Here is a 27354-nt window from a genome sequence, read left to right as displayed (position 1 = left end):
ACCCAGGCATAACATTTGGCTATTTCATGTCTTTCAGACGCTGTCCTCCTCACGATGCAGTTCACTGTTTTATCTTTAAACTGCATTCCTTCCCAAGTTTTTTCAAATGTTAGTACCAAATATCAGACCCATGGAATCCTAATTCTTATCATTCCATACAACAATTATTTACTGTACTTCCCTGTTTATATGAAGACATAATCCATGACCACAAAACCTGAGTTTCTACAGATTCACAAATATTTTTACATGCTACAATATATTTAGAAACATAACAGAAAGATCTTCTGATATGGGTAACTCCATGAAAATAGGAATTGCCAAATATTGTGGTCCAATTTAGTAGATTACAGTTGTTCTGCTAACCAGTATCTTAAATAAGACCTACTGAAACAAAGTTTATAGCTCATAATCAAGACCATGGAATTAAGAATTCAATTTAGAATTTACAGAAAACAATGTGATTATCAGGAGTTAGAAATTGTTGAGGCTGTCAAAATCTATAGTTCTTACAGCAGTGTGATAAGTTAGCAAATTAATTTAGATGTTAAACAATTTTCTTTCTCTCTCCTATACTGACACATAAATCTATCTTTGGTTTCTCTGTTTTTACAAGCCATTAGATGATTTGCAGTGGATACTTGCTCCCATGCTGATCAACTCTTCTACTTGACTCAAAAAGCCTCTCCCTGAAGAAATCATCAGAGCAGTCGCACCAGTTTCACTGTGCCTATAATCAACTGAGAAGAAAAAAAAAAATCCAGCAAACCCAAGAGAAATGTTATTTTTTCATCTAAATATAGTACAAATATTGCTTTCAAATTCCAGCCCAAAGAGAATTTGTTTCCTCACTTTATCTCTGAAGTTAGTTCATATGAATTCTACACTGTTTTAGAAACACACTTCTGTCAATACTTCAAAACAACAACTAACTAAACAACCCATTATTTCTGCTAGCCCTATCATTTTTTCAGTCGGCATCAGAATGCAAAGGTAACACCATTTGAAACTGGAGATAAAAGTAGCCATAAAAATCTAAGTAAATTTGAGGTTGCTTTTTTTTATGTAATAACACATGAAACTTACCACTGACATTCTCAGTTAAAATAAGATTTAATAGCTGAGCAAACAAATCAATATCTTTATGCAACCAGATGTCAGAAAGACAGGAATCCATTTCTTTTACTATCCACGGTTCAAGGCAATTCACATCTTTTTCAGTCTGAAGACAAAAAACAATATTGAAAGCTTAATCTCTTCCAAGAGTTGTCTTTATTCTCATACATTACCCACAAAGAACTGGAATGGTTATTTTTCCCAGCAGCAACAGAAACCCAAATATATCAGTGTAGATATACCTAACTCAGGTATCAGTTAATGCATTGATTTTGTCATATGCAAGTACAAACACAATGGCAGTCGAGCCATTTGATCTGAGGAAAAGCTGTGCGCAACCACCCTGTCTGAAGAGCACACTTCAGCTAGAGCAGTTCATCCTAATCAAGTAATCTTTAAAATACGTTACTGTCCTGAGAGACTCAACACAACTGTAGAAAACAGATTTTAAATGGCTAGAATACAACACAAATATAAACATCTCTTCCGACAAAAGAAAAACTTACCAGTTGATTAAATACTGTGTCACCACCATCATCCAACCATTTGTACTCCTCATTTGTCCTTGGAACTGATTTTTGTCTCCGAGATGTCCCTTTGTTAGTGTTATCTTGAGCTGAACACCACTCAGCAAGAGTGTTCTTCTGTTTCTCTTCTAGAATGCAAAGTATTCCCCAAGAAAGTTTTAGAGTCTTATTTCTTATCCATTGTTTTCTACTAAAAAAGTTGGTTACAGCAGGTTTTACCAAGTTTTACCTATTCAACCTCTTTTATTTAGTCCAGAATGCTACTACCAGTCCAACATAAATGACATATTTAAGGGTACCCAAAGGGCACCACTGCAAACAAGGGCTACAAAAACAAGGTAAAACCCAACACTTTGGTGTTTAACCCCCCAAAACCTCCGCTATTCCAAACTACTGCATTCAAAGTATCTTCCTTAAGTAATCACCTTCCACACAATCTCAGACCAGATCTTTTTCCACAAATGGAATTCTGAAGACGAGTGATACAGTCCCTGCATGTAACAACTTACTTTTCTACACAAGTGGAAGAAACCTTAGAAAACACCAGGGTCCTAACTGAACTTTTCTGACTCCAGTGATCAGAGGTGAGCACTGTGATCAATATCCAGTTAGGACTGTATGTTATAGCTTTGGGGTTTGCATTTTTTATTAATTTTTCTTTAAATAATCACTGGGATCATTACTTTCAGTTGCCAAGAAAACTTCTGAAGCAGTATCTACTTAATCAACTGAAACCCAATGATGTTTAGCTCAAGAGTGTTAACACTTAAAAAAATACATCCATGCCTGAAGAAAACAGTGAAAAATGTTACTGAAGGGAATTTAGTGCAAGATGTACAAAATCATGCCTGCTTTAATAGCTGCACTTGAATTTGCACCCAAAGGTACAGAGCATCCTATGCTTCTTTAGTATTCATGTGGGCAGAGCCCCCAGTTATATATAATTCTACAGCATAACAATTAGAAAAAAGATGACATTTATCAACTGAGTGAAAAAAGAATGCAACCACTGAATCAAAGTGATTTTTTTTCTTTAATTGCATAAACTATTTCAAAAATGTAAATATTGAGAGCTTAAAGACACTTGCTGTCATCTAATCACATCTCATTTCATCTCCTGACTCTGGAATTTTAATAGAAAATAATCCTGTTAACTGTTTGTTCAATCAATGATTCTCATTGCCAACCCTTACAATTAACAAATCCACTGACCTTGCTGCTTCTTTTCTTTGTACTTCACCATCTCTTTGTTTGCATACCCAGTGCTTCGTAAAATGTCCTCCAGAAACATCTCTTTAACTTGAAAAGGTCTCCCTTGGACTAAAATAGAAAAAATCCATAAAAGATTCTATATTCACTAGCTTCACTTACAGAATTAATTCTTTTAAAAAACTACCTTCCCTGGAGCTTATTTTTCTCAAAACTGTACAAAACAAAATATTTCCAAAGTCAAATGCCACCTTGTTTCTCCTCAACCTCTTCAATTTTATGAAGTGTTATAGCAGGAGATGTTCATAAGATTGACAGTTATTAACTACAATTTTTTTGAAATGAGGAAAAGAAAACAGCCGTGTTTGTTTAGGGTTACAAACAAGAACCTGCCATGTAAGTCTGCCATCTGGATTAAAAATGGAATTAATTAATAAGCAATTAATACAGCTTTTTGCAAGGTTCCACACGGAGACAGTACATCTTTATACTGAACTACTTTCTTTTCCTGAGAAGCATGTAAGAAGCCAGCCTTATCTCCATATCCTCAACTAATTCAGCAAAGCTGAGCTTTCTTTACTGAATACTTCTTGACAGATGAGACATCCCAGTGGCCTTTACCTTCTGATAATTTAGCCCGATTTCTTTTTCAACATGACTATTTTCCAGACCTTATCTGTGGACATTACAGGATGCTTTTTGCATGAAGATTAAAATCTCTACACTTTGATTTCTTGTTCCTTAACCTGACTCAGGAACACTCAGGATTTTCCTTCAGAAAGAACAATCCACAATTCACATACTTTTAGAAGCTGTCACAGAGGAAGCCTTCCAACACTGATCACAAACTCTGTGTACTACAGCGATCCACAGCTACAAAATGTGGTTTCTGTGGTCAGGATTTTGTCAGCCATATTGCTGAAGGAGACTCAAACCTTGTATATTACATTAACAGACAAAGCCGCTTCTTTTAATTCTTAAATTAACCAAAAAAACCAAAAAAAAAAAACAAAAAAAAAAGGGAAAAGAACATCTTTTGAATTGTTATTGGCCTGTTACATAACCAGCACAAACACTGTGGTAAACTGGAGAGATTGGGAAAGATTGCCATCAGATTTTCCAACACAAATTGACTGATCCGAAAGAACAGGAAGCTGCAAAAAGAGTAAACTGGAAAGTCATACAACAATCACAACTGAGGCACTCCCTTGCAAAAAAAATTCAGAGAACATGAAATCACATGTAATTTCCAGATTCCTGTCTCCAACAAGCTGCAAACCTTATTCAACTGGACAGAAATTCAAAACGGAGAACTAAACACTTCTATCTGCAAAAAAAGAAAGGAAAAAAAGGTTTCCTCCTCACAAACATTTGCTAAAATAAACCAGTAAGCAATCCCATTTCCTAAAACCGTTGAGATTTTTTTTAAAAAGACTGACATGCAGAGAGTCTACCTGATTGTCAAATAAAGCATTTCTCTTAAAAGCTACTTTTCAAAACACATTAAAGTTGGACATTACTGTTGAAAAAGTAAGAGGATTGCAAGGTGCCAGAGGAGGTCCTCCATGCAGAAAACCTGCAAGCCAGGAGGGTGGGGCAAAAACTGCAAACCCACAAAAACCCCCCATCTCCCACGCATTTACATTTTACCTTTACTAAAGATCGTCAAATGAAATTAAACCAGCAAAAAATGGTAACTTTTCTTTGCATTTGAATGTAGTCTAACTGCAGGTAACTGAGTCTGAACACAAAATAAGCGAAACTGGATGTCTTTTCTGAATATTTACCTAGATGAACAACTACTAATTTTCTTTAAATCAGAGAATCATGAGATTCTTTTTTCATGTGAAACCCAATCTGTCTAAGCCTGTATTTCTGAACTGAACTGGTACAGTTATCTGTGTTTTATCCAGTAACCAGTAACAACCTTCACAAAGCCTGAAGAGTAAGATCCTACTGGAATGCATTGATACATATCACACTCATGTAGCTCCTAAGTCCTGTATCAGCATGAAGACAGAACTTCAATAACCTCTTCCTACTTCTTCAATTAAGAGTGGAGGGGGGCAGGATGTATCTGCATTTACAGAACTCCCAGTGACTAAAACACTTCACTCTGAATGAGGTGCAAATAGTCAAGAAACAAGAAACCTGCATACAGAAAGAACAAGGATTCCTGTAATTCTCAGTGTATTAATCATGCCTTTACTCAGAATAATTTGCTACAGTTTAGTAAGATCTGTGAGTCTCAGGGCAGGTATACTCACACTTAAGATCAAGACTTACTATGTATTACTGGGCAGCTTCCAAAATACCTAATAAAGAGATTTGCGTCTAGAGCAGCACTAGAGAGAATTAGTTTTAAATTATTCTGGTTTTTCAGCACATCTCTCAGTTTTATTAGCAAGAAGTCGCTGAACCTGTCCCTCTCATGTACTTCATCCTGTAACAGAAGGGGAAAAAAAGATGAAAAACCATCACAGATTCAGGATCACAACTTCTGACAAAAACAAACTTCTCTAAAAAAAAAAATACATGTTTTGGTGGCACATTACAGAGGCCTTAAAATGTGTGAGTCTAGTTTAACTAATAGGGTTTTTTTAAAAAACTATCCATAAAGAAACTAAAACACCTCAAAAAGTTTTTATCAGCGCTGAGTGCGTTGCAATACTGAAGCCATAAACACTTTAACTTTAGAGGCTAAAGTGAATATCTGAAACCTCTCTGATTGTGTATTTGAGGCCAAATTTCAAGAAAACACCACAAACTACAAATCTTATTTTAATAAATTCTCACTTCGCCATTGATAAGCATTTAAAGAAATGTATGCCACCACATAATCTGAAAAACAGACAAATTGCTTAGACAAGTCACACACAAAGCCTGTAAGTTAAGGCACATAATTGATTAATCATCTTTTTCATTCTTCTGTTTTGATCTATATTATGAATGAAGGAAACAAGGACTCAAAATACAAAGTTTGTAGGCTGACATCAAGAATGTATAGATCATTCTCATGCTTTTTCAACTTTGATAAACAGGCAGGCACCTAAACTTACCTTTTAATCTTCAGTACTTAAATCTTGCCAAAAACATTCCAGTTCCCCTTATTCAATTCCACAATAGGAATATTGACATAATCACAAATTAACAATCTGAATAATTTGCTAGCAATTAGACTCCACATTATCTTGAAAACTCTGGGCAAACAAATGGACTGAAAACCTGTATTGCTAAAACAAATGGTAAGAGAAATTCTGACACAATCACATTGAACCACATCAATGTAAGCCTCCCTAAGGATTTTCTCCTTACCATGGAAGTTCAGAAAAATTTACACTTCTGTCCTTCTCCACTCCTCCTGATTCCACACTTAATCATTGGCATGAAAATAAGATATTTTTACAGGAAAAACACAAACACACAGAAAAACACCAAACTGCACAAGTCATGCATTCTACTCTGAGGACTCAGAAAGTCTTTAAAGTTGATTCAGATTCTACCAAACAAAAACACCTAAAGTGCTCAGCAAATTTAAATAAAACAAATGAGGACCTCATTTTCCAAAGCAATACATATTGCTCCACCCCACATGAAAGACCACAGGATGCTCACCACAATAACATGGGTCACAGTGGAGAGGGCGCTGTCTCCTGCCATCAGCGTGCCAAGAAGCATGTCATTAGTGCAGAATGTTACCAGTGTCTTTGGAGAAACCCTATGGATCACATCACAGAGACAACTCAGGGGGTTGCACCATTTAAAGCTTTCCATGGATCAAAAATTAAAGCAGCTGCTGACCAGAAGAGAAATTACAGTTCTCTCCTCAAAAGATTCATGCACACCACTTGTTTTTAAACTATGCCTTTTCACAGACATTTCCTAACAATTTGTAGTGCTTGCGCCCCAAAACTCTGGACGACGGATTCATTGAAAGAATAAGATTCAATTTTTAATAAATAAGGAAGTAAAAGAGAACCGTGAAGAAACTCTGCATGTCATTCAATTTACTAGAAAATTCCATGTGGAAAACTAGGTTCCAATTCCTCAGCCTGTGCTTGGATATAGCCTTTGTATTTGTCTACACGTGGTGGGATGAGCCTGTCTGGACGCCAGGTGCCTACCCAAGCCACTCTATCTGTCCTCTCCATGGGCAGGGGAGAGGAAACACAACAAAAAGACTCCCAGGCTCCAGAGAAAGACAAGGAGAACGTGGGTCTCTCCCACGGGATCATGGGTCCTCCACGAGCTTCTCCAATATGGGTCCTTCCCATGGGCTGCAGTTCTCCAGGAACTGCTGCAGCACAGGTCCCTTTCCACAGGGTGCAGTGCTTGAGGAACAGCTTGCTCCAGTGTGGGACCGCACAGGGTCACAATCCTGACAGCAAACCTGCTTCTGTGTGCCTCCCTCCCCAGGGCCACAGGTTCTGCCAGGAGCCTGTTTCAGCACAGACTTCCCAGAGGATCACAGCCTCCTTCAAGCATCCACCTGCTCCAACACAGAATCCTTCACAGCAGGATCCCTGCTGCACCACGGACCTCCACGGCCCGCTGGGCCACAGCTGCCTCATCATGGGCTGCACCATGGGCTGCTCTGGCACCTGGAGAATCTCCTCCCCTCCTGCACTGACCTTCCTGTGTGCAGATCTGCTTCTCTCACATGCTTTCACTGCTCTTCTTGAACTACTGCCTCTGTTGTGCAGGTTTTCCTCCCCCATTCCCCACTGTCCCAGAGACACTACCACCACCACAGATGGGCTCAGCCTTGGCCAGAGGCAGGTCTGTCTTGGCTGGCACCGGCTCTGTCACACACAGAAGAGGCTTCTGGCACCTCCTCACAGAAGCCTCCCCACAGCTCCCAAAGCCTTGCCTTGAAGACACAATTCATTACAGCTGACCAAATCACAAAGTCATCTGCTTGATCCTCTGGTTTTTCAGGAGGTGAAAATACTGAACTTTTACAATTCTATACCTGGGGCACAGTTAGCTGTCCCAATAAAAACAGCAGTTGTCACTACTCCCTCTGGTACTGCCATCCTAAAAGAGCTGAAAAGCTCCTCTGTACTGTACTCTACAGCTTTTCTCTGGAAGACAGTTAAGAAAACCTTAAAAATTATATTTCTGTGTTAACTACAAACACCTCTAAACATATCCACTCCAAATTTTTTTTGTCCACAGCTCAAAATATTGTTATCGCCCCCTTTCAGTGTTTCTCTGGAGTAATTGTATTGATCTTTCTCAAGCTGGATTTTCTGCGCTGCTTCCAGTAATTCTACAATTTTCACCTGACTTTGCTCTTCTTCTGCCAGCATAGTACTTCCATATATTAATCATCCAGCTTATTTGTGACACATCTTCACTAGCTCTTCTAATCTCTCAATATCCTTGTGAGCTTTCATGCACACATTTGAATTCTTATTGTGGCTTCGTTGTTCAAGTGCATTCATTTTCACCAGCTATGTGTTATCTTTGTTCACTCAAGCAACACAACCTTTAGCCATCTTCTGGTCACTCATATCTCAACTGCTGGCCCTTCCCTGAAATGTCATTTTGCTACACGGTGCAAAGATGTAAAAACCCCAAACAATCCATTCATGCTCTGCTTACAGACAAATTCATCAAGTGATACTGAAATCTCTACTTTTACATCACTTCATGTTTTAAACACAGAAGCCGAAGAAGAGTAAATTTAGTCCAGACTAGACTGGTAAATAATGCTCAGCTTCATCAGTCACATTCCAATTTTTTTGTTTTCCCTTTTATGGCTCCTATCAACTCTCACTACATAACATTCGTTACAGCATGCTGGTTTTCACACCTACCTTCAAAGCTTGCAGACCTTTTGGATCCGCACATGTTAAAAGCAGAAGGGGTGGGGGGGTGGGGAAGAAGAAAGTGTAGACTTGATCTGAAAATCAGACAAGGATTTCCATGCATACACTCCACAGAAGAAATCAACAGAAAATACCTGAGATTCAGTTCTGTAAGACAACCTTCTACATGAAACTGCAAAACACAGGAAGTAAGCCATCCTTTTCACTCTTACGTATTCCTTACCTGCAGTAACATATGCCACCTGTGAGGCTGCAACCCAAACATACTGCAGTTTCAACGCACACAAGATTCACAAGACCAACACAAGATCAACCGACACTTAGAAATACCATTAGTACCTGCTTTCTAACCGGATCTGGTAACCAATTGTCTGGCCAATCTTCTCTCTTCTTTCTGCTGCCACTCTTTCAGCCACAGCAACAGCTGCTAAACGTCTTGGCTGAGTACAAAACACACGACAGGGAGTTCCATTCTTGTAGCAGTCATCAAGGATAAATTGAGGGATCTGTAAAGAAGTGGTTCAAATTTGCTTTTTGAGAAAGTCACAGCTTTGTTAGCACAGGGAAACCATTAACTGCATATCAATATTGCACATTGCAAAAGACTTTTCATTACAATTATCACAGCAAGCATATCTGAATCAGCAGAAAATAAATTTCTAAGTATAACCTATTTAGGTTTTTTTTTAAAAAAAAACCTTACAGTGCCTCCCTCCTGCTTCAGAGAAATCTAAGAAAAAAAAAAAAAAAAAAAAGAAGCAAAAAACAAAAAAAAGCCCTGTAGATAATCTCTCATTTTTACACAAAAAATAGATTACTCTGGATGCTAAGAACAGAACTAGCCTTAGAAGAAAAAGGGATATACAAACATCACAGCTATTTTCCCTTCAATATTTTGTATTATTTTAATGAAAAATGGTATCTACCAGAAAATTGTGAGGAATCATTTATGCTTCTAGTACCTATCTAGAGGCCTAGTGTTTCAAAAGCAAGACAATGAATTGGAACAACATTTTCAATCACACAGGAAAAGGAAAGCCTTCAAAGAGCATAAAAGTATCCCATATCAGAAATGTTACACAATTGGCATTAGTTTAGAATAAATACTGTTATAGTTTTTATTTACTGAAGCAACATACCTGCGTCGTTTTTCCTGATCCAGTCTCTCCTATAACTAAAACAATTTTATTGTCCTTTATGATTTGGACAATTTCTTCCTGTTTTTCAAGAACTGGTAGTGACTGCCTGAAGGAATCAAACTCTGATTCCCCTCTTTTCACTGGGACCTGGGGGATACCATCATTAAGTCGACCACTTGTCTTGTTTACTTCTTTGTTTTCTGTGAAGACAAGTTAAAAGTTTATTTATGCAGACACAGAGGAAGGTCACAAAAACACTGCTCAAAAACTGTACTTAAAAATTAACATTGCTGACTTTTTATGCATCCCTGTGGGTAAAGTGACAAACCCATCACACATTTAGACATCATTTTTATAGCATGTCCTGCAGTGCTTGGAATAGATATTTTTCAAAACAGTTATTACTTCCATGGGTATTTTGAAGAAAACCAGACTCTTCCACAGCATTGCTCCACGTCAAAAAAGCCTACAAAGAGCAAAAGGAGAAACAAACTAAACCAGAGAATACCAGCCTGGTGTATTTTGGTGGCCTTTGTATCTGCGCCCACATTTCACACCTGCAGTTCCCCCTAGAAATACACACTGACAGAGTTAAACCTTTAAGCTATTCCACACGTTTGCCTGAAATCATACCAATGCAAGCATGCTGTATCAAGAGCCCTGGCCCCCACACAGCAGTGCCATGTGTTAGAAAGCGGTGCATGAGCAGCCAAAAAACGGGCACATCTTCTGAGGGAGCCACTTCACATCCATCATTGCAAGTGCCACTCTATAATTCCTTGAGAACTATTTTCTGGCAGAATGAAAAGCTCGCTGTAAACTCAGTTATACATATTTAATGCCATTAACAGATTCATATACTAAATTTCAAGCTTTGTTGTACCAAGACAAACAGACTAAGAGATCAGGAGAACTAAAATACATTCTTGAGATGCAGAGAAAGGCAAATATTAGACCGTTCATTAACTTATCCCTTACATTCCTAAGACATTGCATTTCAGTACTTGTATTACAGCTTCCCTCTGTTCATATAACAATCCTGTTAAACAACTAGAACAATTGAAAATAACAGCAAAGAAAGCACTTCAAGAACAGACACCACGTATCAGAAACATGCAATTAAACAAGGCATACTGGTACAAATGTTTTCTGTTCACTACACCCATCTCTGCACACAAAAACACAGTGCAACTCTTCCACTTGTAGCTGCTAAAGCAATAATCTAGATGAAAACCTTGCTTTAAAAAAAAAAACCCAACATTTTGACAGAAGTTTGTCTTTCAGCGAACTCTTCCATATTCGAGAAATCAACAAGTCTGGACAGTAGTCTCTTAAGGACCAAATCTATTTTGTAGAGATGAAGAAATAAAACCTAAAATTCTTGATTTATCAAGGACATTAATTTCTATAAGCAGAACAAAAAAACGCATTTTCTCATATAGGCATTCTTATGGCATCACAATAACACTGACTCTTCAACCCCACCTCATAGTACTTGTGTGAAGCCACACTTCAAAATGTTCTTCCAAAAAGATTTGGCTGGAACTGGCTCAAAGATTCTAAATTAACACAACACAAGGTGGACATCTCAATGTGCATAATATGACTTCCCAAGTTCCTCACAGCACCAGTTATAAAAGACCTTAAAAGTAAGGAAAATTAATGCATTTGTTTGAAGGTGTCTGTTAGGACACCAGAGGGGACAGAGCAGAAGGAGGTTTGTTTTGTCATGGTTTCAAGTGGTGTTGATGGACAAGTCCAAATCAGAACACATGCTGAACGTACCAGATGCAATAGCACAGACACTTCCTCGCTCTGTCCTTGGCAGGAGCTCCTTGCGTTCCTTATTTGTGACGGGAAAGCGCTGAATTAGACTCCGAACGGCGTGTTTCGTACGGAGAGCCAAGTCACAAGTCATGACTGCGTGTGCCTCTGACATATCCTTCTTCCTTACAGTCAGGTATCGATTGGCTCCTTTTCTGTCAGGGGGGAGAGAAAACTTATTTTAGTAAAAAGGAACCTACTCTAGGTTAAGTTTTATCTGTCAGGGTATGAGATGCTATGCAAATTCTTTGGAAAAAAAAACCAGAAATCACAGTGAGAAGCTTTTTTAATGGAGCCATTAAACCCACAAAGTATAAAATCAAGCTGTCCCAAAATGCATGTCACAAGCTTTTCCAAGCATGCATACAGCAATGAAGAAATATGCTCCTTTCTGTAGCTACTTTTACACTTTTTTCTCTAATACTATTCCTTGCAACACAGTTGAGTATGTTGAAAACATCAAACAAGTTATCATTAGTCTTGAAATTCTATCCGTCTGCACCAAAGAACTGAAAATTGTACCCTGACTCACCCTTTGCTTTTAGACACCAGTCCAAGAGACTGACAGAGCCGGTGAACAAATGCTCTTTCAGTACTAGTGAAACTAGAAGGAAATTCCATCTCTAGAATGATAAATAATAATGAAAAGACAGTAAGAATGCAACAGGCAGTAATCTTGACATCTCAATGTTACAGAACCACAGAATTGCTGGGATTGGAAGGGAGACCACCCAGTGCAACCCCCCCTGCAGGGTCACCTGGAGCAGGTGACAGAGGAACACATCTAGGGTTTGGGATGTCTCCAGAGAGGGAAATTCAACGCTTTCCCTGGGCAGCAGTTTCAGTGCTCTGCCACTCTCAAAGGAAAGAAGTTCTCCCTCATGTTCAGGTGGAACTTCTTCTGTTTTAATTTATGGCCATTGCTCCTTGTCCTGTCACCAAACTGGCTGCACCACCTTCCTGGGACTCATCTTGGAGATATTCATATGCAGTAGTGAGATCCCCTCTCAGTCTCCTCTGGGCGAAACAGGACCAACCCCCACAGCTTTCCTGATAAGAGATGCTCCAGACCTCTCATCTCAGTGGTCTCTGCTGGACCCGCTCTATTAGCTGCCTGTCTCCGTGCTGGGAAGCCCAGAGCTGGACACAGCACCCCAGCTGTGCCTCACCGGGGCCGGGCAGAGGGGCAGGATCCCCTCCCTGACCGCTGCCAGCGCCCTCCCCGCAGGCTGCCCCCGGGCCGGGCCGTGCCGCGCACCCGCCTCGTCCCCGCTCTGGAACCGCTCCAGGGCCAGCTGCACCGCCATTTCCACCTCCTCGTCCACGCCGGCCTCCCTGAGGGGCTCGGCCCGGGCGCACACTGCGGCGGCGGCAGCCCCGTCCCCCGCAGCCCCGCCGGGCTGCCGCCGCGGGACCCGCCTGTGTCGCGACATGTCCCCGACACGGCCCCACACGGCCCCACACGGCCCCGACACCGACGCGGATCGGGGACCGCAGCTGCTCGGCCCGAGGGGCGACGCTGGGGCGGGGCGGGGCTCGCCCGCAGCCGAGCTGGCCCGAACGGAAGGAAATTGGCGCTTTTCCCGCCGCTCCGGGGGCACGGCTGCCCAAAGCCCGAGCTGGGTGTGTGGCTGCCAGCAAAACGTGGCACTGGTACCTGTCCCGTCATCAATTACGGGCTTTCATGGCATGGTATTAAACGGAGCTGTGGCGGGGGTCATCTCGGCCCTCAGCCTCCTCACTCTGTAAAGTGTTACTTGCCCTGCTTTTCCTGCTGTCCTTTGACTCCACACTGAAGACACGAGGTAGAAATTTAACCAAATCCACTTGGGCCTGACACAGACCTTGCTATTGAAGGCTGCTGCTTCGGAAACATCATTAGGTCAGAAGGAGAGTACTTGGAAGAACAAACTACTCCTCAGTTGAAATGGGCAATTAAATAAATAGAAAATAAACACTCACTGTCTGATGTAGCTGGCTGAAAAATAGTTATTGAGCGACCTCTACCAAAGCTTTTCCTTTCCGTTTCATCTTTTTCTTTTTCTTTTTCTTTTTCTTTTTCTTTTTCTTTTTCTTTTTCTTTTTCTTTTTCTTTTTCTTTTTCTTTTTCTTTTTCTTTTTCTTTTTCTTTTTCTTTTTCTGATTCTTTTTCTGATTCTTTTTCTTTTTCTTTTTCTTTTATTTCTACTTTTTCTTTTTCCTTTTTCTTTTTCTTTTACTTTTACTTTTTCTTTTACTTTTTCTTTTTCTTTTTCTTTTTCTTTTTCTTTTTCTTTTTCTTTTTCTATTTTTTCTTTTTCTTTTTCTTTTTCTTTTTCTTTTTCTTTTTCTTTTTCTTTTTCTTTTTCTTTTTCTTTTTCTTTTTCTTTTTCTTTTTCTTTTTCTTTTTCTTTTTCTTTTTCTTTTTCTTTTTCTTTTTCTTTTTCTTTTTCTTTTTCTTTTTCTTTTTCTTTTTCTTTTTCTTTTCCTTTTTCTATTTTTTTTCATTTTCTTTTTCATTTTCATTTTTTTTTTTCTTTTTCTTTTTCTTTTTCTTTTTCTTTTTCTTTTTCTTTTTCTTTTTCTTTTTCTTTTTCTTTTCTTTTTCCTTTTCTTTTTCTTTTTCTTTTTCTTTTTCTTTTTCTTTTCCTTTTTCTTTTTCTTTATCTTTTTCTTTTTCTTTTTCTTTTCTTTTTCTTTTCCTTTTCTTTTTCTTCTTCTTTTTCTTTTTCTTTTTCTTTTTCTTTTTCTTTTTCTTTTTCTTTTTCTTTTTCTTTTTCTTTTTCTTTTTCTTTTTCTTTTTCTTTTTCTTTTTCTTTTTCTTTTTCTTTTTCTTTTTCTTTTTCTTTTTCTTTTTCTTTTTCTTTTTCTTTTTCTTTTATCTTTTTCTTTTTCTTTTTTCTTTTTCTTTTTCTTTTTCTTTTTTCTTTTTCTTTTTCTTTTTCTTCTTCTTTTTCTTTTTCTTTTTCTTTTTCTTTTTCTTTTTCTTTTTCTTTTTCTTTTTCTTTTTCTTTTTCTTTTTCTTTTTCTTTTTCTTTTTCTTTTTCTTTTTCTTTTTCTTTTATCTTTTTCTTTTTCTTTTTCTTTTTTCTTTTTCTTTTTCTTTTTCTTTTTCTTTTTCTTTTTCTTTTCTTTTTCTTTTTCTTTTTCTTTTTCTTTTTCTTTTTCTTTTTCTTTTTCTTTTTCTTTTTTTCTTTTCTTTTTCTTTTTCTTTTTCTTTTTCTTTTTCTTTTTCTTTTTCTTTTTCTTTTTCTTACTTTTTCTTTTTCTTTTTCTTTTTCTTTTTCTTTTATTTTTACTTTTTTCTTTTTTTCTATTTTTTCTTTTTCTTTTTCTTTTTCTTTTTCTTTTTCTTTTTCTTTTTCTTTTTCTTTTTCTTTTTCTTTTTCTTTTTCTTTTTCTTTTATTTTTCTTTTATTTTTACTTTTTTCTTTTTTTCTTTCTTTTTCTTTTTCTTTATCTTTTTCTTTTTCTTTTTCTTTTTCTTTTTACTTTTTACTTTTTCTTTTTATTTTTTTCTTTTTTTCTTTTTTTATTTTCCTTTCTTTTTCTTTTTCTTTTTTTCTTTGTCTTTTTCTTTGTCTTTTTCTTTTTCCTTTTCTTTTATTTTTATTTTTACTTTTTCTTTTTCTTTTTCTTTTTCTTTTTCTTTTTCTTTTTCTTTTTCTTTTTCTTTTTCTTTTTCTTTTTCTTTTTCTTTTTCTTTTTCTTTTTCTTTTTCTTTTTCTTTTTCTTTTTCTTTTTACTTTTTCTTTTTCTTTTTTTCTTTTCTCTTTTTCTTTTTTTCTTTTTCTTTTTCTTTTTCTTTTTTCTTTTTCTTTTTCTTTTTTCTTTTTCTTTTTCTTTTTCCTTTTCCTTTTCTTTTTCTTCTTCTTTTTCTTTTTCTTTTTCTTTTTCTTTTTCTTTTTCTTTTTCTTTTTCTTTTTCTTTTTCTTTTTCTTTTTTTTCTTTTTCCTTTTCTTTTTCTTTTTCTTTTTCTTTTTCTTTTTCTTTTTCTTTTTCTTTTTCTTTTTCTTTTTCCTTTTTCTTTTTCTTTTTCTTTTTCTTTTTCTTTTTCTTTTTCTTTTTCTTTTTCTTTTTCTTTTTCTTTTTCTTTTTCTTTTTCTTTTTCTATTTTTTCTTTTTCTTTTTCTTTTCCTTTTCCTTTTTTTACTTTTTCTTTTTCTTTTTCTTTTTCTTTTTACTTTTTCTTTTTCTTTTTCTTTTCTTTTTCTTTTTCTTTTTCTTTTTCCTTTTCTTTTTCTTTTTCTTTTTCTTTTTCTTTTTCTTTTTCTTTTTCTTTTTCTTTTTCTTTTTCTTTTTCTTTTCCTTTTCCTTTTTCTTTTTCTTTTTCTTTTTTCTTTTCTTTTTCTTTTTCCTTTTTCTTTTTCTTTTTCTTTTTCTTTTTCTTTTTCTTTTTCTTTTTCTTTTTCTTTTTCTTTTTCTTTTTCTTTTTCTTTTTCTTTTTCTTTTCTTTTTCTTTTTCCTTTTCCTTTTCTTTTTCTTTTTCTTTTTCTTTTTCTTTTTCTTTTTCTTTTTCTCTTTTTCTTTTTCTTTTTCTTTTTCTTTTTCTTTTTCTTTTTCTTTTTCTTTTTCTTTTTCCTTTTCCTTTTTCTTTTTTCTTTTCCTTTTTCTTTTTCTTTTTCTTTTCCTTTTTCTTTTTCTTTTAAATTTTTTTTTCTTTTTCTTTTTCCTTTTTCTTTTTCTTTTTCTTTTTCTTTTTCTTTTTCTTTTTCTTTTTCTTTTTCTTTTTCTTTTTCTTTTTCTTTTTCTTTTTCTTTTTGTTTGTCTTTGTCTTTTTCTTTTTCTTTTTCTTTTTCTTTTTCTTTTTCTTTTTCTTTTTTTTTTCTTTTTCTTTTTCTTTTTCTTTTTCTTTTTCTTTTTCTTTTTCTTTTTCTTTTTTCTTTTATTTTTCTTTTTTCTTTTATTTTTATTTTTACTTTTTCTTTTTCTTTCTCTTTTCCTTTTTCTTTTTCTTTTCTTTTTTCTTTTTCTTTGTCTTTTTCTTTTTCTTTCTCTTTTTCTTTTTCTTTTTCTTTTCTTTTTCTTTTTCTTTTTCTTTTTCTTTTTCTTTTTCTTTTTCTTTTTCTTTTTCTTTTTCTTTTTCTTTTTCTCTTTTTCTTTTTCTTTTATCTTTCTTTTTCTTTTTCTTTTTCTTTTTCTTTTTCTTTTTCTTTTTCTTTTTCTTTTTCTTTTTCTTTTTCTTTTTCTTTTTCTTTTTCTTTTTCTTTTTCTTTTTCTTTTTCTTTTATTTCTACTTTTTCTTTTTCTTTTTTTTCTTTTTCTTTTTCTTTTTCTTTTTCTTTTTCTTTTTCTTTTTCTTTTTCTTTTTCTTTTTCTTTTTTCTTTTTCTTTTTCTTTTTCTTTTTCTTTTTCTTTTTCTTTTTCTTTTTCTTTTTCTTTTTCTTTTTTTTTTCTTTTTCATCGTTTTCTTTTCAGGAGCTGGCTGGTCAGAAACTTGCATCTCCGCCTTGCACTAAAGACAGCACCACCCACAAGTGGCACTTACTGGCTCAGAAGATTCCAGCTCTTGTTTGACTATTGATGAAGACTCGGGGTCATACTGTTCAATTTGCTCCTCTTTTGCTTCTTCAGCAGAAGCAGAGGGAGCCAGGGCAGACACTACTGTTGCCTCTGTCATCTGTGGCAAGAGAGAACCATGAGGGACAGGCCATTACAACTTCCTCTCTTCTAATATCTAACAGCACATCTTCCAAGGAGAAATCATAAAATTTTAGAGCAACGGGATTCTAAGCCACAACAATCCAATTAAAATGGGCCAATTCAACAGAACTGCATATGGATATGAAGCTGATATTTCTCCCTGGCTGCCATCAGCAGGCGATGTTGTCTCTGTAAGACTCAGCTTTTAGCTCTTGAAAGATCTGAAATGGAAAAGTAAGGAAGAGACAACTACGCCTTTGCTATTGCTGCTGCAGACATGGAAACCTACAACTGGATCAAAATCTCATCCAGTGCTGGAAAAGAGCAGGAAACGTTGCACAGAAGCAGCTTTGCTTGTTGGAAAACAAGAAAATCAACCGGGCTTTTCCTCTACTATACCAACAAAACAAAAACGCAACCAACAACAAGAAGGGAATGTCTCTGACACCAGCGTCTAAAGCACTGGGATGCAGTGAGGGAAGGTTTCGCAGGGAAACTGCCCTTGTAGTGAGCACTGTCATGGTGGGATTGATGGAAGTGTGCTTGAAGGTCCCTCATAAGCCTCCTATTATCCAGGCTGAAGCTCCCTCGGTGCCTCCTCCTTGGCCTTGTGCTCCACACCCTTCCCCAGATCCCATATCCTTCTCTGCACACGCTCCAGCCCCTCAAGGACTTTCTGCTTCAGAGGGGCCCACACGTGGACACAGCACTCCCAGCTATGGCCGCAGCGCTGCCCAGCCCAGGGGGACGGTCACTGCCCCGCTCCTGCTGCCCCACTGCTGCTGACACGGGCCAGGATGCCCTTGGCCTTCTTGGCCACCTGGCCAGGCGCTGGCCCACCTTCAGCTGCTCTTGGCCGGCACCCCTGCGTCCTTTTAGCCCATGCAGCTGCCCAGCCACAAAGTTGTCCATTTGACTGCAAATACAGCATTAAATTGTCCTTCTAATTCTACAACCACATCTTGTAAGGAAGTATCATGAAGTTTTATAGGGATAGAAATCTAAGTTGCTGTGACTTCATTAAAATGGGCTTATTCAACTCTGCAGGAAGTTGCTCTCTCTTAAGTATTCATCCCTGTCTGGTGTCATCAAGCAATGTTCTCTCTGCAAAACTGAGTTTGTAGGTCTTCAAGGCTCTGAGTTGGAAATTAGGAAATATCCAGCTATGCCTTTGTATTTGTTGCTGAAGGCATGAAAATGGATTTTCTTCCAGCCTGCGTGCCCGGCCCTCTACAGCCTACTGGCTCTGGCTAAGCACACAGCTTACTCTACAATTGCTAAACAGCACAAACCTGAAATGTTCCTTTCTCACTCACCTTAGGACCAGCACCGCTGATTACATGCATCAGGTGACCTGTAGTGGGCAAGGGAAAACAAACCAGACGCTGTGAGAAAATTGCCTGGGCTGGTGAATCCCACAGAACAATCACCGCAAACAGAGAGTATTTTCCGTTTCACAACATCCCTCCAGGAGACACATTTCATTCACAAAACCAGCAAAGAGATCCAGATAATAGTCTTGGGCATGCCTACCCTTTGGCCTGTTTAGCCATTAAATGGATACAAACATGACCAAGAAAATGCAAATTGTTCTCTAACACTCAATGCTCCTGTTCTACCAAACACATAACACATCTTTTTAAAATCCTCTCCTTACAGTACGTTTGTTTTTTTTTTTTTTTTAATCAGTTGCATGCACAATTTCTCATTAACTTGCTGGAAACAGTTGCCCAGAAAAGCTGCCCCAAAATTCCACTATGATATGGCAGCTCTATTGTGACACAGCACAGCAGCAGCTCCAGGGTCCAGGAGCAGACACTCACTGCTTTGGAGTTCGCACTTCCTTGCAAAGGGAATCACTATTTTAACACTCAGTCAAGGGTCAAGTTAGACAGTCAACTCCTTTCATGAAAAAATGTAGAAAGAAAGAAGCTTTCCCTGAATTCTGGGAAATACTGCAGAGTTATTAGAAGGCCTTCCAAGAAGGTCTCCAGTTTAAATTTTCAAAGCTGTCTTGCTTGTCCCAGCAAACTGAGGAAATGACAGACTCTGCTGCCTCAGACTCTCCCGGGGAGAGAACAGAACCCCTGCAGGTTCCCTTGCAAATGCTGCCCTGTGGCTACAGAAATCCCCTTGTAGCTGAACTCCTTGACAGGAGCTTTACCAAACCAGTGGCACGCTAGTGCTCTTTCTGTTTCAAAATAACTCAGGCACTAAGAAAGAGCAGGAAGACATACAAAAGCCACGTTCGGGTACACCCCGGGAAAACCTCTACTTACGTGTCAGGTTAGTGAGGTAATAGCTGGAATAAAAAACGCCGTAAGCTCCAATAGCTACAGCAACAACCTTCTCAATCATTGTAGCACTGCTGTGCAGATTTGCTCCACCATCAGAAAAATCAAGGCTCTTGTCTGTGGGCAGTTCCCACTGACAAACGCCTCAAGCAGGAGGATGCTCCTGCCCTGAGCGAGCCCTAGAGCTGCTCTGACACTGAGGCCTTCCGTGCACCAAGACAACCTTCTGATGCCACCATGACCACATGGCAACCATGCCCTGACGTCACAATGCAAGCACTCTATATTGGCCTGTGAATTTAGGCAGAGCAATAACCAACCTTCCCTACAGCAAACGCAAAATAGCTGGGGAAGTTCTCCTCTGTCACAAAGCAGCACAAATTCCCCTCATGGGCCAAACAAACCCTGTTGTTCAAGGGATCCAAGAGTAACTCCAGGAGTGCACCAAGCACCTACAGCCTGTACCCCAACTGAGCACTCAGATGGGAACCAAGCTAAGGAAACCAGACCAAGAAAATGGCCCAAAGCATTGCACATCTGAGAAAAAACCCTCACTTTTATAAATTTAAAGGTTTATTAAATCTTAACAAAGGACTGAATAAGGAAAACTCGCAGCACTGGGAGTCTCTGTGAACATTACATAGAGCAGCTCATCTATCAAATGGTTGCTCTGCCTTTTATACCCTTCATCCCGCCAAAGTTTTGTCAAAGTTTTGCCATCCACTGGTGGAGATTTCTTTCTTACCTCTTGACTGGAGGTCAGGTGTTGTTACTCCACACCTCCTGGTCACAAGCCGGCCCTCCCCAAAAGCCCTGACTACCAAGGCTATTGCAAGGGGGAGGGGAAATAGGACTATGGGAGCCTATATTACAATAACATCACTATACATTTTTATATCCACATAATATCTACCTCTTAACAGTGAGAGCCAACTGTTACATTACTCATCTATAGCACACAGAACCAGGAGAGAAGGCACTGTTGGCATAACAGCTGAAACAATTCCTAACAAATCTCCCACATATCTGCACGTTTATTGGATACGCCCAGGGCTCCTGAGGATGTACATCTCTGCCTTTATTCCCCTTTGGAAGCAGTCAAACTGGCAGCACCTGCCCACCAGCAGGAGCTGCTCTGAGCTGGGAACACGACTGGTGGTGCTGATTTCCAGAGGCTTCTGTGTCCCAGGAGAAGATAAGGAAAGAGCGGATTGAGAGGTGCTGGCGCTGCTGCTGCTCTGTGCCAGAGAGCCCCGGCTGGGCAGGGCACGGTGCTGCAGGCTCTTTCTCCTGCCAGAGCTGGGCACACCTGGGAACAAGGCATGGCAACTTGTGGGAAACCAAAGGCTTTGTGGGGGCTGCATTGCTCAGCACACAGCCAGGCCATCTGTGACACAGAGTTCTGGCACCTAAAAAGATAAAGGAGAGGCAAATAGCTGGGAGAGGTTTCATTTTGACCTTTCTTACCTGTTCACAGAAGTTGCCAGAATGAAAGTTACAGAGCAGGGCCTGTTCCCTGCTGCCAGCTCAGGATTGGAAAGGAGGCATTTGTTTATTTCAGTACTCGGTGCATAGGGAATCACTCCCCTAACACCTGCACACCCAGCAATCTCACTTATTAGTTTGTATCCATGGAACTAAGACATATTCAATACTTTGCTGAAATTCACAGGCTAAACATTACTCCAAATTATTTGACATATTTAAATAATTTCTCAGAATTTATTGACATCAGAGTAGAAGTATCCTGTAGGTCCCTGGTGGTCATTGCCGCAGGTTCAGGAGGAGACTCATGCACAAAAGAATCTAAGACACAACTGGGCTTGCCAAGAAAATGTATTCCATTAGTTGCAGTAGCAAATAATACCAACCCCTGGATTCCCAAAAATCCGCTGAGCAGGAGAAGGAGATGGAGTGTGGTGCTCGGCGACAGGGGCAGGTAGGCAGTGCACTTCCAGGACATGCCCCGGATCAAAACGGTGTGCACGTCATCCTTCTCACCCCTCCAGCCCAGAGCCAGGCCTTATACCTCCTGCTCAGGAGTGGAATTTTCCCAGTTACAGCATCAGCTCACACATGGCTGGCATGTGAGATGAGGCCAGGATGGCTCCAGATACCAAGGCCATGCCAACAAGGCTCCATTATGCATTGCTCCCCTTTCAAACCTTAACTGCCCACCGATTGACCCATACATTGTTTCTCTTTCAAGGGTCCTGTTCCCACCCATTAAACAATACACTTTTCTTCATTGTCTTGTCAACCTGCTCAAACACGGATCAAATATGGCAGGGCCTGGAACATGACTCTGGCTCCTGACACAGTCATTTGGGAACTATTCCATTCCTCAAATTCTCCTTTGCTGGTCAAGAGCCTCTTAAAAACATATCTTCCCTTTGAATGCATTCCAGCTACCTTCTTAGCAGGACCACTCTCTTTATTCTCAAGGCTAAAATAGCACTTGCACACATTAGGCACTGCAGTGGGGCAATACAGGGTTCAGCACTGCCTGTTAAAGCTAAAGGGATTCACAAGCTGAAGCCCTATTGAATACACTTAACATTTCTCCTTGCTGTTCTGGGAATCAACACAAGCATTTCATCAATACACCCTTCAAGTGCTCTTGCTGAGTGAAGCCACATGGCTGTGTCAATACAGCAGCTGGGACTCAGTTTTTTCATGCATAGAAAGCCAATTTTTTATTCACAAAACTAATTTTTATACTGTGTCCACAGACCTCATGTTTAATTCCAATTGCCTGGTTCTTTTCTTGTCCACACAATTCACTGCTTAGAAGGTGTTTTTGTGTGGACTTGCTAAGACTCTCTCTTTTACTCAGGTGTTTACAATTTTCCTTTGTGGACTCCCATTGGACAGATTTCCTGATTATTACAGATGCAGTTTTCTTACCACAAGAGCTTGTTGTGCTAACTGCAGTCATGATTTTTCACATGGGAATTTAGCTAGCTGTACGTAGAAGACATAACAGGCCAGCTGCTCATTTTTAGGAGAGTAAGGCCTGATTTTATAAGGCCTTTCTTTGACAATACCCCCTACCTGTGTGCAACACATTGTGACTTTCTTTGAGAAATTAAGGAAGAAAACACAGATTGCCTACTGAAATATTTCTGCTCTCTTCCAAATCAGTTCACAACTCAAGCAAAACCCTCAGGCGCATCCCCGATTCCCTCTCTCCCAGCAGCTCCGAGCTGCGGCGTGGCACAGCGCTTGCTGTGTGCCAGAGAGCACAAAGCAGGCTGGCCTGCTGGCCCTGAATATTTCTGCAAAGCACTCTGCAGGTCACAGCTTTGCTGTGGCTCAGTGCAGAAGTGCGGGGTTGCAGGCGCTGCCTCCCAGAGCTGTGTGAGGCACTGGCTCCTGCAGCCGTGAGCTGACAAGCTGTCCCTGCCTCCCGCTGGCCCATGGTCCCCTGGCACAAGCGCCGTGCCTGAAGGACGCTGCCCTGTGCTCCAGCCTGCCGAGCAGCCCGGCTCCTGCCCCGGTGCCCAGAGTGCTGCACACACTGCTGACCTTTGCCAGGAGTCGCAGGGCAGCCGGCACAAGAGTGGGAATGCTGAGCCAGGCCACCGGCCCTCGGCTGCCCTTGGCCTTTCTCTCCTCGGGGCAGTGAATTGCCTGCAGCTTCATAAGAGATCTGAGTGGGAGAAGCCCCGGTCAGTCAATCCTGGGGCTTGGTAGCAAGCTCATCTATGATATTTGGTAACATCTCACCCTTCCTGGCTTAATAAAATTTGTAATTTGTTCTCTGTCTTCCATCTATAAGGACCCTTTGCAAACAGGAAAACAGAAGACAGCATGGGCCGAATGTCCATGGAAACTGCAGTATTCATGTTCAGGATCTTTTATGAGGGAACTCAGGCCACAGGCACAATGCTTATATGTTAGAACTTATCTTTAAAAAACAAAAACCATTCAAACTTTAACTGATTTAACCCTTATAGAAAAGTCTAACTATTAAAAACAACCTGTAACCCATTTATGCCTGGAAGAAAAACCCAACACCCAGAAAACAATCTGTAAACAGAAAAAACAATTTGTAAGCAAGAAAAAGTTTGTAAGCATGAGAAATAGTTTGTAAATAAATCAAGTTCTTATATAAACTGTCCATGAAGTAGGTAGACTTCAGGATGTTTGTCTATGCTTTCCACTGTCCACTGAAGGGTATTTTAGGCAGCTGAATATCCTAGGGTTATTAGAACGTTATATTATTTACTTAAGACTCAAAGAGGGGGGTGTACCCTCAGCCCAACCCCTTTTACCCCCTTCTTCTTTGTATAATGAGAAAAATAAGGACAAACATAGTTTTTGAGCACTGCGTGGATCTCTTTTTCACTATGAGGACTTGAAAAAAAAATTCTTCCGGATGAGTGAGAGTGAAAATTTAACAAAGTAAAAATCCATTTGGATTTAGGTGAAATGTACCACTTTGAGCTTGCTAGCATACGTGAAATATGTTGTTTAGTCTAATAACTACAGCACTAGCAAAGTTGTCCCAGCTAAGGAAGAGATAAGAAAGACTCCTCAGTCCTTGTAACAGACAGGGCAGAATGACCCAGGTGTTCTTTCTGTACTTTCTGACAAAAACTGAGTACAAGTGTAACTAGCGTTAAGTGAAACGCAAAATCAGCATACTGAATATGCATGAACCTATTGTGAAATTCTATGCGTATGGAAATTAGGGTAATAAAAAAGGATCGGGAGTTCTCAGGGGTGCGCATGTCCATTGAAGGGCAATGTGTCCCGACATGCGTCCACAGCGCTGTGAATAAACATACCGTTCCCTACAAATCTTTATTGGAATTATGGGGTTTTGATTTTTCTCTGCGTTTCATGAGGCTTTTTTCATTTATCTCAATGGAGCATCTAGGTTTCCTAATGTATTTTTCTTTACCAGCCAGGTTCATGGCTCGATCAGGGCCATCAGCTTGGCTGGGGGAGGATTTTTGTATTTATACTTTAAAAACAAACTTTTATTAATATCTAGTGCACAAAAATTTTAGACACAAATAACAGCGCAAGCAATACACCCTTCTCCCCTTGTTAAAAGTTAGTAATTTTTTTAGTGATTTAATAAGACGATTTTTTACTTTTAAAATGATGACAAGTGGCAGAACTTCAGTTAAAGAACTGTTATAAGTAAAAATTGATCTAGCTAAATTAAAAGTAATAAAACCAGGTTTTATTTAGTGATCAAATTCAGTCTGAGCTAGCTACAATAAAAAGGACAGTGCTGAGCCCGGGATCAGCACTGGATGAGACACAGGTCTGACTGCTACAGCATAGGGTCCTTTATGTTTCACACAAGACTGTCTCTCTTAAGCGGTTTTTATACAGTTTATTTTGCTTGAGGCAGAGTTTCAGTGATCAGGCTTTTTTTCCTATTTAGAGTCTTACATATTTATAGAATTTCTTTTCTCTGTGTTGGGGAGAACAAAATGGTGTCTGGAGAGTGATGTACACCCCTGACTGAGTTACTGGAACTTGGCATTGAGATGTATTTCTCTGGTGACTCTAGCAATCTCAATCTTGGGTAGTTATTGAGAGGATCATTGCTTGGGAGTTACTAGGATCACTTTGAGAAACAATTTATCTCTGGGTAAGCTATCGGAATTTGTTTGTAAATTAAGTTTTCCTCCTTTTTGTCAGGGGTGGTCTCAACATATGTGAGGTAATCTCTTGGCTCAGACTCACATGTTTTATACAAATATTTCTTAGTAATACTAAACATTACATCTATATTTTACTTTATAGGCACAAATTACTCATATTACATATAACAATCCTTCCCCTTTTATATTAATACACGAATTCGTGCTTTTCTAAAAAGCTTTGTATTTAGTGGATTTTCTTTTGATCTTGTGAAACTGTCTTATAATTTAACTAGTTTAGTCCTTAAAAACTCTTAGTTCTCTTTGGTCTCATTACTCTACTCTTCTTTTGGAATTTCTTGGTAAAGCTTGTAAACGTCCCCTTCTCCCTTTATTTGCTCTTTGAATCTGGCTAAAGGATCTGTTGTTCTACTGTGTGGATTTTCTTCTTCTAATTTTGTGATTTTAGATACTTGATTTAATTTCCCTGTAGTACATTCTGGGTCTGTGGGCATGGCAGCTACCTGCATACCCTGCACTACTGAGTATATTAACTTAATAAAGCAGGGTATCAGGCAGGGCAGGAATAGGATTCTAGCTATTGAACACAATATAAATAATATATATTTTTTTTTACTAAGCTCTATTAAACAAATGGACCCACTAGGATGCTTGGAGTATAGAGTTCTATTTTTGTACTGGGACATGTGCTACTTGTTTAATTTCGTTCACTAGGTTTTTCTATAATTATCGCTCTCTAGACAACATTTTGTTTTATTAAATTTCTCACAAACTCTCTCTTCTTTGGCTAGTAAACAGTCTAGGGCCATCTTGTGTTGATATACAAAGGCTCTTATTTGGGAGTGTTGTTTAGATAGTAACTCGAGGGAATCTGAGGTGTGCTTGGAGACAATTTCTACTACTGCTTGGAGCTTCATTAGTCAGTTTAATAGATAAATTGGGGTCTTATACCTCCAACTCCCATCTTGGGCCTATGTCGTGGGACTAATATTCTATTATTCTTTCTGCAGGCCACTCCTCCTCTCTCTAGGCCTGATCTTTATCAAAGATAGGGAATTTATTTTTCAAATCCTTTTTCTTTTTACTTAAGGTTTTATATAAGGGATCCCCTAGTGAGTTGCATTCTGAGTGGGGCAGGGTAAAGAAAACAGGCCTTATCAATCTTATTGTGCACGACCCTTTCTACCACTGAGGTTGTTCACTGTATGCTTTCTTCCTGCAAATTTAATATCAACTATTGGGGGCTTTTTATTTAACCTTTGTGGTTTTGGGCTCATTCTAGAGTCTTCTTAATTTACTTAAGGATTAGTAAGGATTATCTCTAGGGCTTTTGTTCTAGTAGAGTCCAATTTTATTAGTCTATTTGCACTTGGCCCCTTTTTCCCGGCTCTAGTACCCTGAAGAGCTTTCTGGCTGCCAGATCTTGTTTTTGTTGGAGGAGTTTACCGTCAAAGTGGATATACATGGAGTGTACCTTACTATTTTAGTATACTCTTTTCCCTCCTTGCTAAGGTAGAACATTCTAATTACTCTCTTGTCTAAAACTTATCCCTCAGGTTTCTGAGTTATTTTAGGAGTTGCTCTGGGGCTAAACTTTTCCTTTTCTAACGCTAGTTTTCAGTGGATTTGAGCCCTCTGCAAATTTAGCAATTGGATAGTCTTAATTTTGTTGCAATTTTTTGCATCAGATCTACAAACAGGTTTTGGTCTGAGGCAGGTAAACTCTAATTGGTGTATTGTCTCTCTAGGTGTTCATATCGTTCACTTAGGGTTCTCAACCTTTTCTTTTCTATCTTATTTTTTCTTATTTCTGCCTCGTGTCTTTTTAGTTCTTGTGTTACTTGTTTTATTTTACTCTTTGGGTCTACTCTTTCTTTATTCTTTGAGGAGCAGAATATCCTGTCATATTGCAGACAAACTCTGTCATCTTGATCTTCTAAAAGGTTAAGGATAACTGGTTCATTTCTGAGGGATAATTTGGTCTCATATTTTAAATTCCTCTGACTTAGTATGTCTTTCTTCTTATCACACACATATTCAATAGATTATTATTATAACACAGGGGGTTCGCCTGAAAATAAGCTACAAATAATGACTCTATTTTTCCCCCAATCCATGCTGTGCAGTTATATTTGTCACAGGCTGAGACAGATATTTGTTCA

General features: G+C 38.6%; 1 protein-coding gene across 2 annotated transcripts; it reads right to left on the bottom strand.

Moving 5' to 3' along the window:
• Positions 1 to 1279: 1279 nt before the first annotated feature.
• On the bottom strand, positions 1280 to 12396 carry LOC140681876 (3'-5' RNA helicase YTHDC2-like). 2 transcript variants are annotated; one of them, XR_012053084.1, is made up of 6 exons: positions 11611 to 12396; positions 9826 to 10025; positions 9026 to 9192; positions 6468 to 6570; positions 2856 to 5295; positions 1280 to 1771 (listed from the first exon to the last, which is right to left on the bottom strand). XR_012053084.1 is itself a non-coding variant. In XM_072922507.1 (5 exons), exons 1-5 carry the CDS (start codon positions 11762 to 11764, stop codon positions 5128 to 5130), a joined length of 792 nt encoding a protein of 263 aa, XP_072778608.1. In that variant the 5' UTR covers positions 11765 to 12396; the 3' UTR covers positions 2816 to 5127. The 2 variants fall into 2 exon arrangements, 1 of the variants encoding a protein (XP_072778608.1); XM_072922507.1 differs by lacking the exon at positions 1280 to 1771 and having other exon boundaries at positions 2816 to 5295.
• Positions 12397 to 27354: the final 14958 nt, after the last annotated feature.

Source organism: Taeniopygia guttata, chromosome Z (genome assembly GCF_048771995.1).
Source record: "Taeniopygia guttata chromosome Z, bTaeGut7.mat, whole genome shotgun sequence".
NCBI classification, from domain to species: domain Eukaryota; kingdom Metazoa; phylum Chordata; class Aves; order Passeriformes; family Estrildidae; genus Taeniopygia; species Taeniopygia guttata.
The sequence above is the reverse complement of the archived record's forward strand: the minus strand, read 5'-3'. Positions and strand labels throughout refer to the sequence as shown.